The sequence below is a fragment of the Mesoplodon mirus genome (assembly GCF_964341445.2).
Source record: "Mesoplodon mirus genome assembly, chromosome: 7".
Classification (NCBI taxonomy): Eukaryota; Metazoa; Chordata; class Mammalia; order Artiodactyla; family Ziphiidae; genus Mesoplodon; species Mesoplodon mirus.
Window position 1 is genome coordinate 7,478,047 of NC_138983.1, and position 16,032 is coordinate 7,494,078.

The 16,032-nt window shown below is 47.9% G+C and overlaps 1 protein-coding gene and 1 pseudogene across 2 annotated transcripts; one reads left to right on the forward strand and one right to left on the reverse strand.

Annotated features, from left to right (window-relative positions):
• Positions 1-7,439: 7,439 nt before the first annotated feature.
• SPDYC (speedy/RINGO cell cycle regulator family member C) lies at positions 7,440-9,331 on the reverse strand (the record flags this gene model as incomplete). The annotated part of the gene is made up of 6 exons (XM_082628218.1): positions 7,440-7,637; positions 7,816-8,158; positions 8,242-8,413; positions 8,518-8,603; positions 8,866-8,924; positions 9,190-9,331. 6 exons carry the CDS (start codon positions 9,329-9,331, stop codon positions 7,603-7,605), a joined length of 837 nt encoding a protein of 278 aa, XP_082484344.1. The 3' UTR covers positions 7,440-7,602.
• A 414-nt stretch (positions 9,332-9,745) lies between these two features.
• Positions 9,746-12,220, forward strand: LOC309807942 (small ubiquitin-related modifier 1-like; annotated as a pseudogene). The gene is made up of 3 exons: positions 9,746-9,784; positions 10,396-10,480; positions 11,240-12,220. The product of its transcript is annotated as a small ubiquitin-related modifier 1-like (transcript).
• The last annotated feature ends 3,812 nt before the right edge of the window (positions 12,221-16,032 follow it).

A 16,032-nucleotide genomic window follows, 5' to 3' on the forward strand; every position in this document is an offset into this window, starting at 1 on the left:
CTAAGGCAGACCAGCTCATGCTAGCGGAGGCTGCTCTCCTGGTTCAGCTTTGGGGATTAAGGAAGGTGAATCCTATTGGAAAAGTCGGAATTAACTAGTCAGTGAGGTGCTGGAAAGGGCGTTCTTAGCTGAAAGAACTGCTTGTGCAAAGGTCCAGAGGCTGGGGGAACAGGCCAATAAGGGGAATTGCAAGTGTTCCTTGTGACTGGATCACAGGGAGCAGGGGCCTGGGAGAGGAAAGATGCTCTGGAGAGGTAGCAGAGGCCACCCCTCCCCTCAAAGCCCTCTGGCTCAACCTATGTGTCCCACAGTCCTCAGAATTACTTCCACCAAACTGTCACTCCTGCTGACTGCGTTTGACTGTTCATGGGCACTGACCACCTCCTGTATGCGCAAGGCACTGTGCTCACCTGGGCATATGATGGTGAAGACCTATGGCCTTGGCTCCCTCTGAAGGAAGCAGACATCGCCTCAACTTTTAGACCCACAATTAATTGGGAAGAAGAATGGTGTGAAGGAAGCCCATAACTGAAGCCTTAGCTAATCTAGGTGTTAGAAGAGGCATAAATCAGACAAAGAGAGTTATGGCAGGGGTGGGCGAGATGCCAGTGAGGGGAATTAATTGCCTTGGCATATGGAGGAACTGAAATATTCTTAGTGTTGCTTGAGCACAGAGAGAGAAAGAGAGAGAAGAGTTGTGGCAGGTCTGGGTCAGGCACGGAAGATGGATTTTGTTCTACATAGAAGGCTGATCATATTTGTACAAATGAAGGAGAAGGATGCCTGGGAGTGGGTGGATCAAACCAGGGAGATGGTAGACACAAGTGGGAAATAGATGGATTTGATAACTATTTAGGATACACCATATCAAAATGTAACTCCAACTGGATTATATACCTAAATATAAACTCTGGGCCTATAAAACCTCTAGAAGAAAGCATAGGAAAAATCTTAGCAATCTTGGGCTTGGCAGAGATGTCTTAAATATGACACAAAAAGCTGAAACAATAAAAGAAAAACATTAAATTGAACTTTATCAAAATAAAACACTTTGTTTTCAAAAGGCACTATTATGAAAATGAAGAGACAAGCCACAGACTAGGAAATAATTACAAATATATATATGTGTATCTGATGAAGGACTTGTATTTAGAATATATAAAGAACTTTTACAACTTAAAAAAATAATCTGGCTTCCCTGGTGGCGCAGTGGTTGAGAGTCCGCCTGCCAATGCAGGGGACACGGGTTTGTGTCCCAGTCAGGGAAAATCCAACGTGTCACAGAGCGGCTGGGCCCGTGAGCCATGGCCGCTGAGCCTGCACGTCCAGAGCCTGTGCTCCGCAATGCGAGAGGCCACAACAGTGAGAGGCCGGCATACCGCAAAAAAAAAAAAAAAAAAAAATCCAATAAAAATGGTTGAAAGATATGAATAGACATTTCCCAAGAAGATATTGGATGGCAAATAAGCACATGAAAAAATGCTTATTCACTGGGAAAGTGCAAATTAAATCAACTAGAAGGACCACCATTACAAACCTGGAATGGCTAAAATTAAAAAGACCGACCATGCCAAGTGTTGGCAAGGATGTGGAAGAGTTGGAACTCTCATACGCTGCTGGTGGGAATTCAGAATACCACCACTCTGTTAAACAGTTTGGTAGTTTCTTTAAAAGTTAAACATACATTCAGCAATAAATAGAAATAACCTATCAAGCTACAGAAAGATGCCAGAAGCTTAAATGCATATTGCTAAGTAAAAGAAGCCAGTATAGGGGCTTCCCTGGTTGCACAGTGGTTAAGAATCTGCCTGCCAATGCAGGGGACACGGGTTCGAGCCCTGGTCCGGGAAGATCCCACATGCCGAGGAGCAGTTAAGCCCGTGTGCCACAACTACTGAGCCTGCGCTCTAGAGCCCGCAAGCCACAACTACTGAGCCCACGTGCCACAACTACTGCAGCCCGTGCGCCTAGAGCCCATGCTCTGCAACAAGAAAAGCCACTGCAATGAGAAGCCCGCACACCACAACGAAGAGTAGCCCCCGCTCGCCACAACCAGAGAAAAGCCAGCACGCAGCAACAAAGACCCAAGGCAGCCAAAATAAATAAATAAATAAATTTATTAAAAAAAAAAAAGAAGCCAGTATAAGAAAACTATATACTGTATGATTCCAACTATATGACATTCTGGAAAAGGTAAAACTAGAGACAGTAAAGAGAACAGTGATGGCCAAGATTTCAGGGAAGGTGGGGGAAGGGAGCACAGGGCATTTTTAGGGCAGTGAAACTCTTCTGTGTGATACTGTAGTGGTGGATACATAACATTATGCAAAACGCATAGAATGTACAACACTAAGAGTGAACCCTAAAGTAAACTATGGACTTTAACAACAATGTATCAATATTGGTTCATCAACTGTAACAAATACACCACACTAATGCAAAATGTTAATATGAGAAACTGTGTGCAGGTGGGAAAAGGGATATGGGAATTCTCTACATTTTCTGAGCAGTTTTTCTGTAAACTTAAAACTGCTCTAAAAAAATAGTCTATCTTAAAAAAAGAAAAATAAAGTTAAATACATACCTACGACATGACCCAGCCATTCCACTCCTAGGCATTTACCCAAGGGAAATAAAAGCATGTGTCCACACAAAGACTTGTGTGTGAATATTCATAGCAGTTTAATTGTAACAGCCAAAACTCGACACAACCAAATGTTCATCAACAAATTGTGAATGGATAAGCAAATTGTGGTGTGTATATATACAATAGAATACTACCCAGTAATGAAAAGGAACAACAATGGATGAATCTCAGAATAATTATATTGAGTGTAAGAAACCAGACAAAAGTACATCCTTCTATATAATTCCATTTCTATGAAAATTCGAGGAAAGGGATGGCAATTTAGTGACAGAAAGCAGACCAGTGGTTGCCTGGAGGGGCTGGCAGGTGGGAAAGGGTGGGAGGGAGAGATTACAAAGGGGCTTGAGGAAACTTTTTGGGGTGATGGATATGTTCATTACCTTGATTGTGATAATAGTTTCATGGGGGTATACATGTCAAAACAAAAATGTACCTTTTAAGTATACATAGTTTATTGTATGTCAACTATACCTCAATAAAGCTGTTAAAAACACCTATAGAACTTAGCCACTGATTGGATATGGCTCTTGGGAGATAGGGAGGAATCTGAGTGGATTAATGGTGTGGGGGACACTAATCTGGAGGGGATACTGGAGGATCAGGTTCCGGAGGTACCTTTGGGACCCACCCCCATCCAAGGGGAGATGCCTGGGGGTGGGACTAACCCTCAGAATAGAGGTACAGATTTGGGAGTCACTGGCCATCGGTGCCACCTGAAAGAAGTATGTAGAGGCAAGGGACAGACACTTCATTCTGGACACAAAGATGCTTCATAAAGATGTCTGTTCTTAAAGTAATCTATAGATTTATCGAAATTAACAATTCTAGGGACTTCCCTGGCCATCCAGTGGTTAAGACTCCGCGCTCCCAGTGCAGGGGGCGCAGGTTCCATCCCTGGTCGGGGAACCAAGATCCCGCATGCAGTGTGGCGTGGCCAAAAAAATTAAAAATAAAAAATTCTAACAGATTTTTTAAAATTCTAACAGATTGTTTGAGGGGAAGAGGGACTAGAATAGCTGATTTAAACTTCATATGGAAAATTGAACAAGCAAGAATAGCCAAGAGGGACTTCCCTGGTGGCACAGTGGTTAAGAATCCGCCTGCCCATACAGGGGACACGGGTTCGACCCCTGATCCAGGAAGATCCCACATGCCGTGGAGCAACTAAGCCCGTGTGCCACAACTACTGAGCCTGCGCTCTAGAGCCTGCAAGCAACAACTACTAAAGGCCGAGAGCCTAGAGCCCATGCTCCGCAACAAGAGAAGCCACCACAATGAGAAGCCCACACACCGCAACTAGAGAAAGCCTGTGCACAGCAACGAAGACCCAATGCAACCAAAAATAAATAAATTAAAAAAAAAGAGAGCATAGCCAAGAGACTCCTGGAGACAGAGACTAACCCTATCAGATATTAAATCCAATCTATAATAATTAAATGTAATGAAGAGAGGTACTGATGCACAAAGATCATTGAAAGATAGAAAAACCTAGAAATAGACCCAAATGCATATAGAAATTTAGTATAAGAGCAGCAATTCAAATCTGTTGAGAAAAGATGAGTTTTTCACTAAAAGGCATTAGGAAAATGGGCAGGAATTTTGTATATGATAAATTCCAGATGAACTCATGATTTAAATGTAAAAAATGAAAACAAAAATACAGCCAGCAGCTAAGGGAGACATTCTTTTAATCATCTCAGTGTGGAAAAGGTCTTTTCAACTGTGACACAAAACCCAGCAGCCACAAAAATTTATTTTACTATGCTAAAAAATCTGCATAGCAAAGTTAAAATGATAAACCAAAGAAAATACTTCCAGTTTATATCCTGAAAGGCTATTTTTTCCTTATATGTGAGTCAGGTACCAAAAACAGTGGCGAAATGGGCAAAGACAAGGACAGTTCACAAAAAAGTAGACAAAGAGCTCTTAAACATATGAAACAATGCTTGAGCTCACTCAAAAGAAAAATACAAATTAAACATTCACCAAGACACCATTTTCTATTCAGCAGTTTTGCAAACATAAAGCAATCTGGTACCTCACTGATTGGTGGTGAGTGTTCTGGAAAACGGCCTTCACATGCTCTGCTAGAGGTTGGGGGGGAAGGCGGTACAGGCATAGCCCCAACAGAGGGACATTTGGCAAAGTCCTTCAATTTTGACTTGACCTTTGGCTGGACAATTCTTCTAGGAATTCACTCTACAGATACCTTTTCACATTTGAATAATGCTGTTCTTACAAAGTCTTAGTGACTCTCTATAGCACCGTTTGGAATAGCAGAAGTGTGGAAACAAATGCCAATCAATAGGAAAAAAGAGGGGCTTCCCTGGTGGCGCAGTGGTTGAGAGTCCGCCTGCCGATGCAGGGGACATGGGTTCGTGCCCCGGTCCGGGAAGATCCCACATGCCGCGGAGCAGCTGGGCCCGTGAGCCATGGCCACTAAGCCTGCACATCCGGAGCCTGTGCTCCGCAGCAGGAGAGGCCACAACAGTGAGAGGTCCACGTACCGCAAAAAAAAAAAATAGGAAAAAAGATACATTATAGTACACCCACACAGAGGAATACCACAGCTGTCAAAAGGAATGTGCAGACAAGGAACCATCTTTAAAATACATTGATAAGTACACAGTAGGATGTATGGAATTCTCCCACTGGAGTGTTTTAAAAATGGGGATGGGACACATATGCATATTTGGTGTGGTATCTTTTTCCTGACACCACGTCTCACACCAAATATGTTTTTTCCCCGATACCAAATACATGCGATGGGTCCACACCAACTCTCCAACACCATCTAGGTGCCTACAATTCAATTCGGACACTGATTGCCAGAGTTAGCACAGACCCCATGGGTTAAGGGCTCAGTTCCACAAGATGCCAGCCACAAATGGAATGCCCAGGTGACCCATACTCCTGTCTGGCCGACTACAAATTTGGGGATGCCCACAACTCCCCTCCTCAGGCCTGATAATTCAGTAGAACACTCTCAGAACTCAGGAAGGTGCTTTACCTACTGTTAACAGTTTCTTATAAAGGATACTCAGGGTCTTCCCTGGTGGCGCAGTGGTTGAGAGTCCGCCTGCCGATGCGGGGGACACGGGTTCGTGCCCCGGTCTGGGAAGATCCCACATGGCGCGGAGCGGCTGGGCCTGTGAGCCATGGCCGCTGAGCCTGCGTGTCCGGAGCCTGTGCTCCGCAACGGGAGAGGCCACAACAATGAGAGGCCCGCGTAACGCGGGGCGGAAAAAAAAAAAAAAAAAAAGGATACTCAGGAGCAGCCAAATAGAAGAGATTCATAGGGCAAGATTGGGGGGGGGGGGCGGAGCCACCCTCCCCCCAAACTCCAAATCTCCAGTGCCCTGCCCCTCCTGCAGGAAATAGGGAAGCTGAAAGTCCCCACCCTCTAGATCAGTTTTTCTGGTGATCAGTTTTCCCCCATCCTGAGTAACCTCATTAGCATAAACTCAGATATGATCCAAAGGAGCTCATTATGAATAACAAAAGACACTCCTGTAACTCTGGAAATTCCAAGGGTTTTAGGAGCTCTGTGCCAGGAAAGACCAAAGACCAAATATGTATATTTTTATTACACACATTTGGTTATATACATTCAGATTCTTTCTCTGGAAGGACATGAATTATTACTTTCATTGCTTCCAGGAAGGGGAACCAGATGGCTGGGAGTCAGGGGTAGAAGGTGACACTTGGTGCAAAATTCAAAACATACATGTGAATATATTACCTATTTGAAAAACTCTTACAAATACTTTACAGTCCTTGTCTTGGCTTCTAATGTTCGCAGTCTCCAGGCTTTACCTCCTTACTTCTTGGGAGCCATTCATAGAGAGGCAGGGGAATCACGTCCAGATTCCTCTGCCACCTGACCCTTTAGACTTCTCTGTCTTGTGTTCCGGCCACTCCCCAAACATACAGTCCCCTCTAGCCTTTCTCTGGGCAGCAGTTCCCTCTACTAGTAACACCCACACTTGAGCTCTACTCTTGAAACCTAGTTCTAACTCTTCTAGGATTAACTCATTCAAATCTCGGCCAACACCCTTTTTAGTGTAATACCCATTTTACAGATGAGGCAGTAGAGGAGATTAAATAACAGGCTAAAGTCACACATAAACCTGGACTTTGAACTTAAGCTGTCCGGCACCAGAGACCAAGTCTTAATCACTACTCTGGACTGTCTTTGCAAGAACACTGTTCCTCACCACCAGCACCCCAACACCACCACCCGAGCATGGGCAAACCTGACATTGTTCAAGGCCCCGTTCAAATGCCAGCTCCTCTGGGGAGTCTTCCCTGCTCCCCAATTAACAAACTTACTTTGGGGAAGGGAGAGGGGGTCTTGTATTATAATAATTACATTATATTCGATTGCCGCCCAGAGCAAGGACCAAGGCTCATTCCTAAACAGACCTGACCCTGCAGGCATTTCTAGACTGACAATGGAGCCGTTTTCCTTTTGAGCATTTTTTTGTCCAGTAGGTTCCAGACCCTCTTCTAAGGACTGCATATACCTCATCTCATTTAGTCCCATCTGCACTGTGTGGATCTCACCATCCACAAGGATGTTAAAAAGGGGAAACAGGCTCAGGATGACTGGTCACGAATGGGAGGAGAGGAGCCATTACAGGACCTGTGCTCATGGGTCTCCAACCACTGGTACCTAAACCTGGCAGATGCCCCTCTCCCGGTAGCTCCCTCCCTACCCCCACCCTGGGTCAGGGACCCAGACTAGGGCCTAAGCACGTTGGTGTCCTGTGGACATGAATTTATTTGAGGAGTCAAGTCAGAGTGGGTACAAGTTGCAGGTTGGGAGGAAGGGGCAGGGGGCATGGGCAGCCCTGCCAGCCTGAGGCCAAGAAGACAGGAGGCTGGAGGGGCCACAGCCAGTAGAGCACTGGGTCAGCAGGCGAGCAGACGGGCTGTTCTTCACCCTGCGAGTGTCAGCGCCGAGGGCACGGCAGCAGCTTTGAGAAGACTGGGGGAGGAAGGACGGAGAGAGGCTCAGAGGAAGCTTGCCAAGCCCAGGAGGCTAGGAGGTGGCAGGGCTGGACACATGCCCAGGCGTGCTGGACCCCAGGCCCCTCCTTCCCATTCTGCCGGCCCCGCACCTGCCCCCCAGCCCCTCCCAGCTCCCCCTACTGTACCCTACTCACTGTGGAGGGTGTAGGTGCCTGGCTCCAGTTGCAGCTGGGTGGGCAGGACAATGAGGAAAGCCCCACTCCAGGAGTCTCCAGCCACTGAGAGACAAGCTTGGGAGGGAGGGTGGTGCCGCTCAGGGTCTTGGGAAGGGCACTTGGATATGCCAGGCAACGGGCAGGGGTGGTGGCAGCGGTGGCTGCGGCAAGGGGGCAAGCCACATAGGGGACAGTGGGGTGGCGAGAGGCCGGGGCCCCGGGGGAGGGGGATCTGGGCCTTTGGGTAGCTCCTCTGAGCCCTGCCGTGGTGGGGATGCCTCTCCCGAGTCCAGGCCCAGTGGGTCGGCTCCTTGGCCATGACCTGGCATGAGAAGAGTGGATGGTAAATGGGAGGTGGGAGGTCCAGCCTCTTTCCCCCACCCCAGGGTGCTGGCGGGACCTCACCTCCTCACAGCTCTGGCGTCTCACAACGGCCCTGAAGCCCATCCGTGCCCACAGCTTGTCCCTCTGACACAGGAAGTCTGACACTCGATGATGCCAATCTTGGCCCAGGGCCCACAGAAAAATCACGCTTTTGGGGTCCTCCAGGTCTTCCTCCATGTCATTTGCAAGGTACCTGGCCACAGAGGCAGGGGGCAGGGAACAGAGGCTGTAATCATCTGCCCTGCCCCACCCTGCCACTCCGAGTCAGGGTCCCCATCACGCGCCCGGGCCACTCACAGGGCCAAGAACAGATTGCTGTGGGTGTACTCGCTGAGCTGCAGGTTGGCGCGCCGGAAGTAGACCAGTACCATGGCCAGGAGATACTGCAGACACAGAAATGGGGAGAGTTAGAGTGAGGCACTGGGTGGGGAGGGGCTGCGCCAGCCCCTTCTGCACCCGAGGAAGTTCTAGTGGGGCTAAAAAATCTGGGGTAACATGGTGGGGAGGGGCGTGCAAAGACAAGGGTTAGAAGGGAGGCGCTCCCTCCACCAGACCAGAGGACCCAACGAATTAGCAGCACCGGAGCCCCACTAATTCAATCTTCCCCAAGTGAGGCTGGCCTCTGCCCCCACTGTGCCCTCTCACCTTATCTGAAATCTGGAAACAGGGATCTTTGGAGAGGAAATCCTGGAGGAAACTGTGCTCTGGGGGGTAGAGAGGAGAAACGGTGGACTGGGGTTACCACCCCCCACACACAAGATAAGAGGGGCAGTAGCCGTTCCAAAGCCCAAGCCTCCCCTGATCCCACTTTCTGACATGACACCCCCCACCTGCCAAACTGGGGTCACCTGAGAAGAGAAGGGACACAGGCTGCAGGTGATTGCACGGGCGAGCTGAGATCCCACCTCCCATACCTGCTCACGCTTGGTCTCCACGGCCCCTGCCGTGCCAGCCCCCAAGTGGACTCACCCAGAAGGCTGAGGAAGGCCTGGAGCTCCTGGTGCCGGCGGAAATGGAAAGACTCACCCCCCTCCCCTTGACGGCTCCAGCCCCTCAGCTTCACCTGGGTGCCAACCGCAGGGATTGTGGCAGGATCTTGGTCATCACTCATCTCTTGGGGGGTGGGGGTGGGTGAGATGGGGTGGGACGGGGTGACCTGTAAAGGAAGCAGACCCAGGACTTAGCACCTACCCCATTGCCCCCCAGAAGTCAAGGGGACCAGTGTGCTGGCCTGACAGATGACCTCCAGGAAGTGGAGGCATGGGAAATGGAGAAATGGGGGCTCAGAACAGAAGGAAACTGAGATGTGGCGCGGCGGGCGGGGGGAGGGGGCAGGGATGGGGGCCAGAAAAGCAGCAGAGTTCCTGGAGGCGACAACACCCTCCCCCCTCCTCCTGGCACCCCAGACCAGGCCAGAGAGGAAGAACAGAAGCAACAAGCACCTCTGAGGGCTTCCTAAGTGCCTGGAGCTGTGTTAAATGCTTTAAGGACATTATCTTATGGTAAGTAGACCCATTTTGCAAACATGGAAACTGAAGCATGGAGGTCTCACGGCCACTTCAAGGTGGAGCCTGTCTGACCCCAAAGCCAGAGTTTAACGGCTCCTCCTGTCTCCCACCTCACAACAACCTCCTCACGCTTCACCAAAGCGGCAGCCCTGAAAGAACCAGCAACCCTTTACCGCCCAGAGGGAAAACTGAGGCCCAGAGAGAGGAAGGTTATTGGACAAATACTGGGGTTTAGGGCAAGTTGAGGTGGGGCCACCTCAAACATTTTTAGCTACGAAGAGAGAGACTCCAACTATGGGGCTTGGGGGAGGGACCCCTCCACCACCCCTCAGTCAACCTAGGGCTCTCCATCTTGCTTCCCACAAGCAGCCCAGCCTCCTCCCTCTAGAAGAATTACCTGAGCTCAGGAGTTAACCTACAGCGTAACTCCAAGCCCTGCGAGCGCATTTATATAGCCCCAGGGCTGCCCCGCCCCTGCAGCCCTCCACCAATCAGGCCCCTTCCTGGGAAAGGGTGGGGCTTCTCACCATCACCACCCACCTCTACTTGGAGAAAATCCAGTCAGTTTCCACCACTCACCTCCCAGCTGCGGCTCCCCAAGGTAAAAGCTCCTCCAAAGTCTCATCACCTACAAGAGGGGTGAAGGCAGGCTTGCTGGACCCCACAGCCTGAAAGGCAGCAGGAGCCCCTCTCGGCTCTTTACAACTGCAGAGCCAAGGCGCGGGGCGGGAATGCGACCGACCTGGGCTGCGGTGAGCAGCTGATGAGTAAGATGTGATTCAGAGATTGGGCCTTGCTGGGGAAGGGTCGCTGGATGTGTTGTGTTTGTTTCAGATCCAGGAACCCCCAAACCTGGGAGCCAGAGAGGAGATTGTCTCGGCGTGAGAATTCCCAGGGGCCACATCCCCCTCCTAAGGTCTTTTAGGGGTATGGGGAGCCCGGCCAGCGGCTCCAAGGTGGGGGAGGAAGGCTTTGCCCAGGACCACCTAGCTCATCCTCTCCGCACCGCCACGCCCCGCCCCCGCCACACACACAGCAGACCTTAAACCTCTTCATCTTCACTGGCTCAGTTACGCTTTACAGTCAGTTGTATTGGACAGTCAGCACCTGCATTACTTTCCACATGTGACAGGTGACATTTTTTCCCTATTTTTTTTTACTGGGATGAAATACACATAACATAAATTTAACAATATTTACTGCCTTAACTTTTTTAAAATAAATTTATTTATTTATTTTTGGCTGCGTTGGGTCTTTGTTGCTGTGCACGGGCTTTCTCTAGTTGCCGAGAGCGGGGGCTACTCATTAAGGTGGCGTCTCTTGTTGCAGAGCACGGGCTCCAGGCGCACGGGCTCAGTACTTGTGGCGCTCGGGCTTAGTTGCTCCACGGCATGTGGAATCTTCCCAGACCAGGGTTCAAACCTGTATTCCCGGCATTGGAAGGTGGATTCTTAACCACTGCGCCACCAGGGAAATCCCTGCCTTAATATTTTTAAGTTCACACTTTTAAGTACTCACTAAATGCCTCCCCATTTCAAAACCTTCAACTGAGGACTTGGGGGCTAAGAAGGAGAATATATAAAACTCAAAGTCATCGGACAGGATAGTAGTGAGATTCACTTCAAAGTGAAAATGACGACACATCTCAAGAAACTCAGAATTATAATGTCAAAGACAGGGAGTTCCCATGAATTCACTCAGGTTTCTCTTTGAAGGTCAGAGAATTGCTGATAATCACACTCCAAAAGAACTGGGAATGGAGAGAGCAGATGTGCTTGAAGTTTATCGGGAACAAACACGTGCATTCAACGGTTTCGATATTCTTATTTTTTGTTCTTTTCCCTTAATCCTTTTTTATTTTTTAAAATAGTTCCTTGTAACATGGTGTTCAAACCAGAATTGAAAACTGGCACCCCATCTCTTTAAAACATCTGGTAATTTGAATTCTAGTGCCCACCAGGGAAGTCCCTCATCCTTTCATTTTCTTTTTTTGTTTGTTTGCTTTTTTTAAGAAGATGTTGGGGGTAGGAGTTTATTAATTAATTTATTTTAATTTTGCTGTGTTGGGTCTTCGTTTCTGTGCGAGGGCTTTCTCTAGTTGTGGCAAGCAGGGGCCACTCTTCATCGCAGTGCGCGGGCCTCACTATCGTGGCCTCTCTTGTTGCAGAGCACAGGCTCCAGACACGCAGGCTCAGTAGTTGTGGCTCACGGGCCTAGTTGCTCCGCGGCATGTGGGATCCTCCCAGCCCAGGGCTCGAACCCGTGTCCCCTGCATTAGCAGGCAGATTCTCAACCACTGCGCCACCAGGGAAGCCCCTTTCCTTTCATTTTCTTAACATTCTTTTTCACAGAGCAAGTCTTTCATCTTGATGATGTGCAATTATCAAATTTTTTTTTTTTGGTATGGAATGTGGGAGGGGTTTCAAAGGCAGGATTCTCCCATCCCCCAAGACCTCAAGAAGCCCCAGAGAGTAGACAAAACCCAAGAGAAGAGGCAGCCAAAGGCAGGCCACTGTAGAAGAAGGAGCCAGAGGCCTAGGGCTTCCAAGCTGCCCTGGTCAGATGTGTAGGAGGCCACGCTAGGGCAGAGAGGCCTGTGGGTGGGGAGGTGGGCAGGGCATGGGAGTTGTTGATGAGGGGGATGAGCCCTGAGTGGGTGTGGCCTGAGGACTGCCATAGATCACAGATCCAGGAGGCAGAGGGCAGCCACCCTTTCAGGCCTGGTTCTGGCGCCCCTTGTCTCTGCACACCCTCCCTGATTTGCTCCCTGAATTGCCTCCTCTATTCCACTGGCATTGAATCCCTCCAGGCGTTCCAAAGTTTCTCGCAGCCCTAATGCTCCTCCAAGTCCACACCTGTACCTCCAGGTGCCTCTTGGACATCTCCATTTGTTTTCTCCGGTACCTCATTATCTGTCCCCACGAACCTGTTCCTTCCTCAGTTTCCCCATCTACTTATCAATAGTTGATCAAAAATTTTAAAAATAAACAAACAAACCTGAGAGTCATTGTTTTTAAGTAAACTTTTTATTACAGCACAGCAGCCAGACAGTAAAGTGCACAGATCAGAAATAACTAACTGGGGACTTCCCTGGTGGTCCAGTGGTAAAGAATCTGCCTTACAATGCAGGGGACACAAGTTCAATTCCTGGTCAGGGAACTAAGATCCCACATGCTGAGGGGCAACTAAGCCCGAGCACCACAACTACTGAGCTCGCACGCCTCAACTAGAGAGCCTGTGTGCTGCAAACTACAGAGCCCACGTGCTCTGGAACCTGCACGCCACAACTATAGAGCTCAGGCGCCCTGGAGCCTGCACGGGCCACAATGAGAGAGAAACCTGCACGCTGCAACGAAGAGCCCACACACCGCAACTAAGACCCAATGCAGCCAAAAATAAAATAAAATAAAATAAATAAATCTTAAAAAAAAAAAAAAACCTAACTAACTGGCTTGGGAATTCCCTGGTGGTCCAGTGATTAAGACTCTGTGCTTTCACTGCTGAGGGCCCAGGTTCGATCCCTGGTTGGGGAACTAAGATCCCACAAGCTGCATGGTACGGCCGAAAGAAAGAAAGAACTGGCTTGATGAATTTTCAGAACACTCCTGTGGAGCCAGCACCAGATGAAGAAACAGCACATCACAGCAGCCCCTCATGCCCCCTCCTAGGCTCCAGTCGTCCCCCCACCGCCAAGGTTAATCACCATTCTGGCCTCTATCATCATATTTAGTTTTGCCTGATTTTTTTTTTTTTTTTGGTTGTGTTGGGTCTTTTTTGCTGCACGCGGGCTTTCTCTAGTTGAGGCGAGCGTGGGCTACTCTTAGTTGCAGTGCGTGGGCTTCTCATTGAGGTGGCTTCTCTTGCTGCGGAGCACGGGCTTTAGGCGCACAGGCTTCAGTTTTGCAGCACGTGGGCTCAGTAGTTGTGGCTTATGGGCTCAGTAGTTGTGGCTTGCAGGCTCAGTAGCTGTGGCTCGTGGGCTTAGTTGCTCTGCGGCATGTGGGATCTTCCCGGACCAGGGCTCGAATCCGTGTCCCCTGCACTGGCAGGCGGATTCCTAACCACTGCACAACCAGGGAAGCCCTCAATTTTTTTTTTAAATGGAGACTCTTGTTAAACAACATTTTCTCTAATTCCTCTAACAAAAAATAAACTTGTTTGTGAAAGCCACTGAGATTTTGGAGTTGGGTATTATTGTATTGGATTTCTATTTGCTGCTGTAACAAATTACCACAAACTCAGTGGCTTAAAATAATACAAATCTATTATCTTATAGTTCTGGAGGCCAGAAGTCCAAAGCGGGTCTCACTCTGCTAAAATCAAGGTGTCGGCAAGGTTTAATTCCTTCTGGTGGCCACCGCATTCCTTGGCTTGTGGCCTCCTTCCTCCATTTTCAAAGACAGCAGAATAGCATCTTCTGACCCTGACCCCTTTTCCACTTTTAAGGACCCTTGTGATTACATTGAGCCCACCTGGATAATCCAGGATAATCTCACCATCTCAAGGTCCTTAATCATATCTGTGAAGTCCCTTTTGCCGTGTAAGATAATATGTTCATGGGTTCCAGGAATTGGGATGTGCACATATTTGAGAGGTCATTATTCTGCCTACTACATTTATCACAGCATAATTTCTACTGAGCTAACTAATATACTATTTGTAAAATAATTGCACTACAAGCTAGAGGCATATGTCCATTTACAGCATTTTGCTTTATTGCACGTCACAGATATTGCATTTATTACAAATCAAAGGTTTGTGACAACTGTCAACAAAAATAATGAATAAACAATCTATAATAGGAATAGAAGAGTTTGGGGTGTTTTTTGTTGTTGTTGTTTGTTTTTTTCTTGGCTGCATAGCATGGCTTGCAGGATCTTAGTTGCCCCTGGCAGTGGAAGCGTGGAGTCCTAACCATTGGACCACCAGGATATACCCTAGAAAAGAGTTTTATTTGAGCCAAACTGAGGGCTAGAGCCCGGAAGCCAGCTTTCCAGATTACTCGGAGCAACTGCTCTGGAGAAGCATGGTTTTATATCTTGCCAGAACAAAGAACATTAAACAAATCAGGAATACATTTCTTCACGGTTTCAAAAAAGAAAAAACAAAAAACAGACCAGCAAGTACACAGCAAGTCAGTATGGCCTTGGCACCTGGGAACCAGTCTTGTCATCAAAGGAGGATCAGCACTGACATCCCAGGAAGAGAGGCATTTAATAATAATTATTATTTTTAAAATATTTATTTATTTTTGGCTGTGTTGGGTCTTTGTTTCTGTGCGAGGGCTTTCTCTAGTTGCGGCAAGCGGGGGCCACTCTTCGTCGTAGTGCGCGGGCCTCTCACTATCTTGGCCTCTCTTGTTGCGGAGCACAGGCTCTAGATGCGCAGGCTCAGCGGCCATGGCTCATGGGTCTAGTTGCTCCGCGGCATGTGGGATCTTCCCAGACCAGGGCTCGTGCACTGCAAGGAAGAGTAGCCCCCACTTGCCACAACTAGAGAAAGCCCATGCACAGCAACGAAGACCCAACTCAACCGAAGATAAAAATAAATAAATAAATTTAAAAAGATCAAGAAGATGCAAGAAATGTTTAACAAAGACCTAGAAGAATTAAAGAACAAACACCTAGAAGAATTAAAGAACAAACAAACAGAGATAAACAATACAATAACTGAAGTGAAAAATACACTAGAAGGAATCAATAGCAGAATAAATGAGGCATAAGGCCGGATAAGTGACCTGGAAGACAGAATGGTGGAATTCACTGCTGTGGAATAGAATAAAGAAAAAAGAATGAAAAGAAATGAAGGCAGCCTAAGAGACCTCTGGGACAACATTAAGCACACCAACATTCACATTATAGAGGTCCCAGAAGGAGAAGAGAGAGAGGAAGGACCCAAGAAAATATTTGAAGAGATTATAGTCAAAAACTTCCCTAACATGGGAAAGGAAATAGCCACCCAAGTCCAGGAAGCACAAAGAATCCCAGGCAGGGTAAACCCAAGGAGAAACATGCCAAGACACATGGTAATCAAACTGACAAAAATTAAGGACAAAGAAAAATTATTCAAAGCAACAAGGGAAAAATGACAAATAACATACAAGGGAACTCCCATAAGGTTAACAGCTGATTTCTCAGCAGAAACTCTACAAGCCAGAAGGGAGTGGTGTGATATACTTAAAGTGATGAAAGGGAAGAACCTACAACCAAGATTACTCTAACCTGCAAGGATCTCATTCAGATTCGACAGAGAAATCAAAAGCTTTATAGAAAAGCAAAAGCTAAAAGAATTCAGCACCACCAAA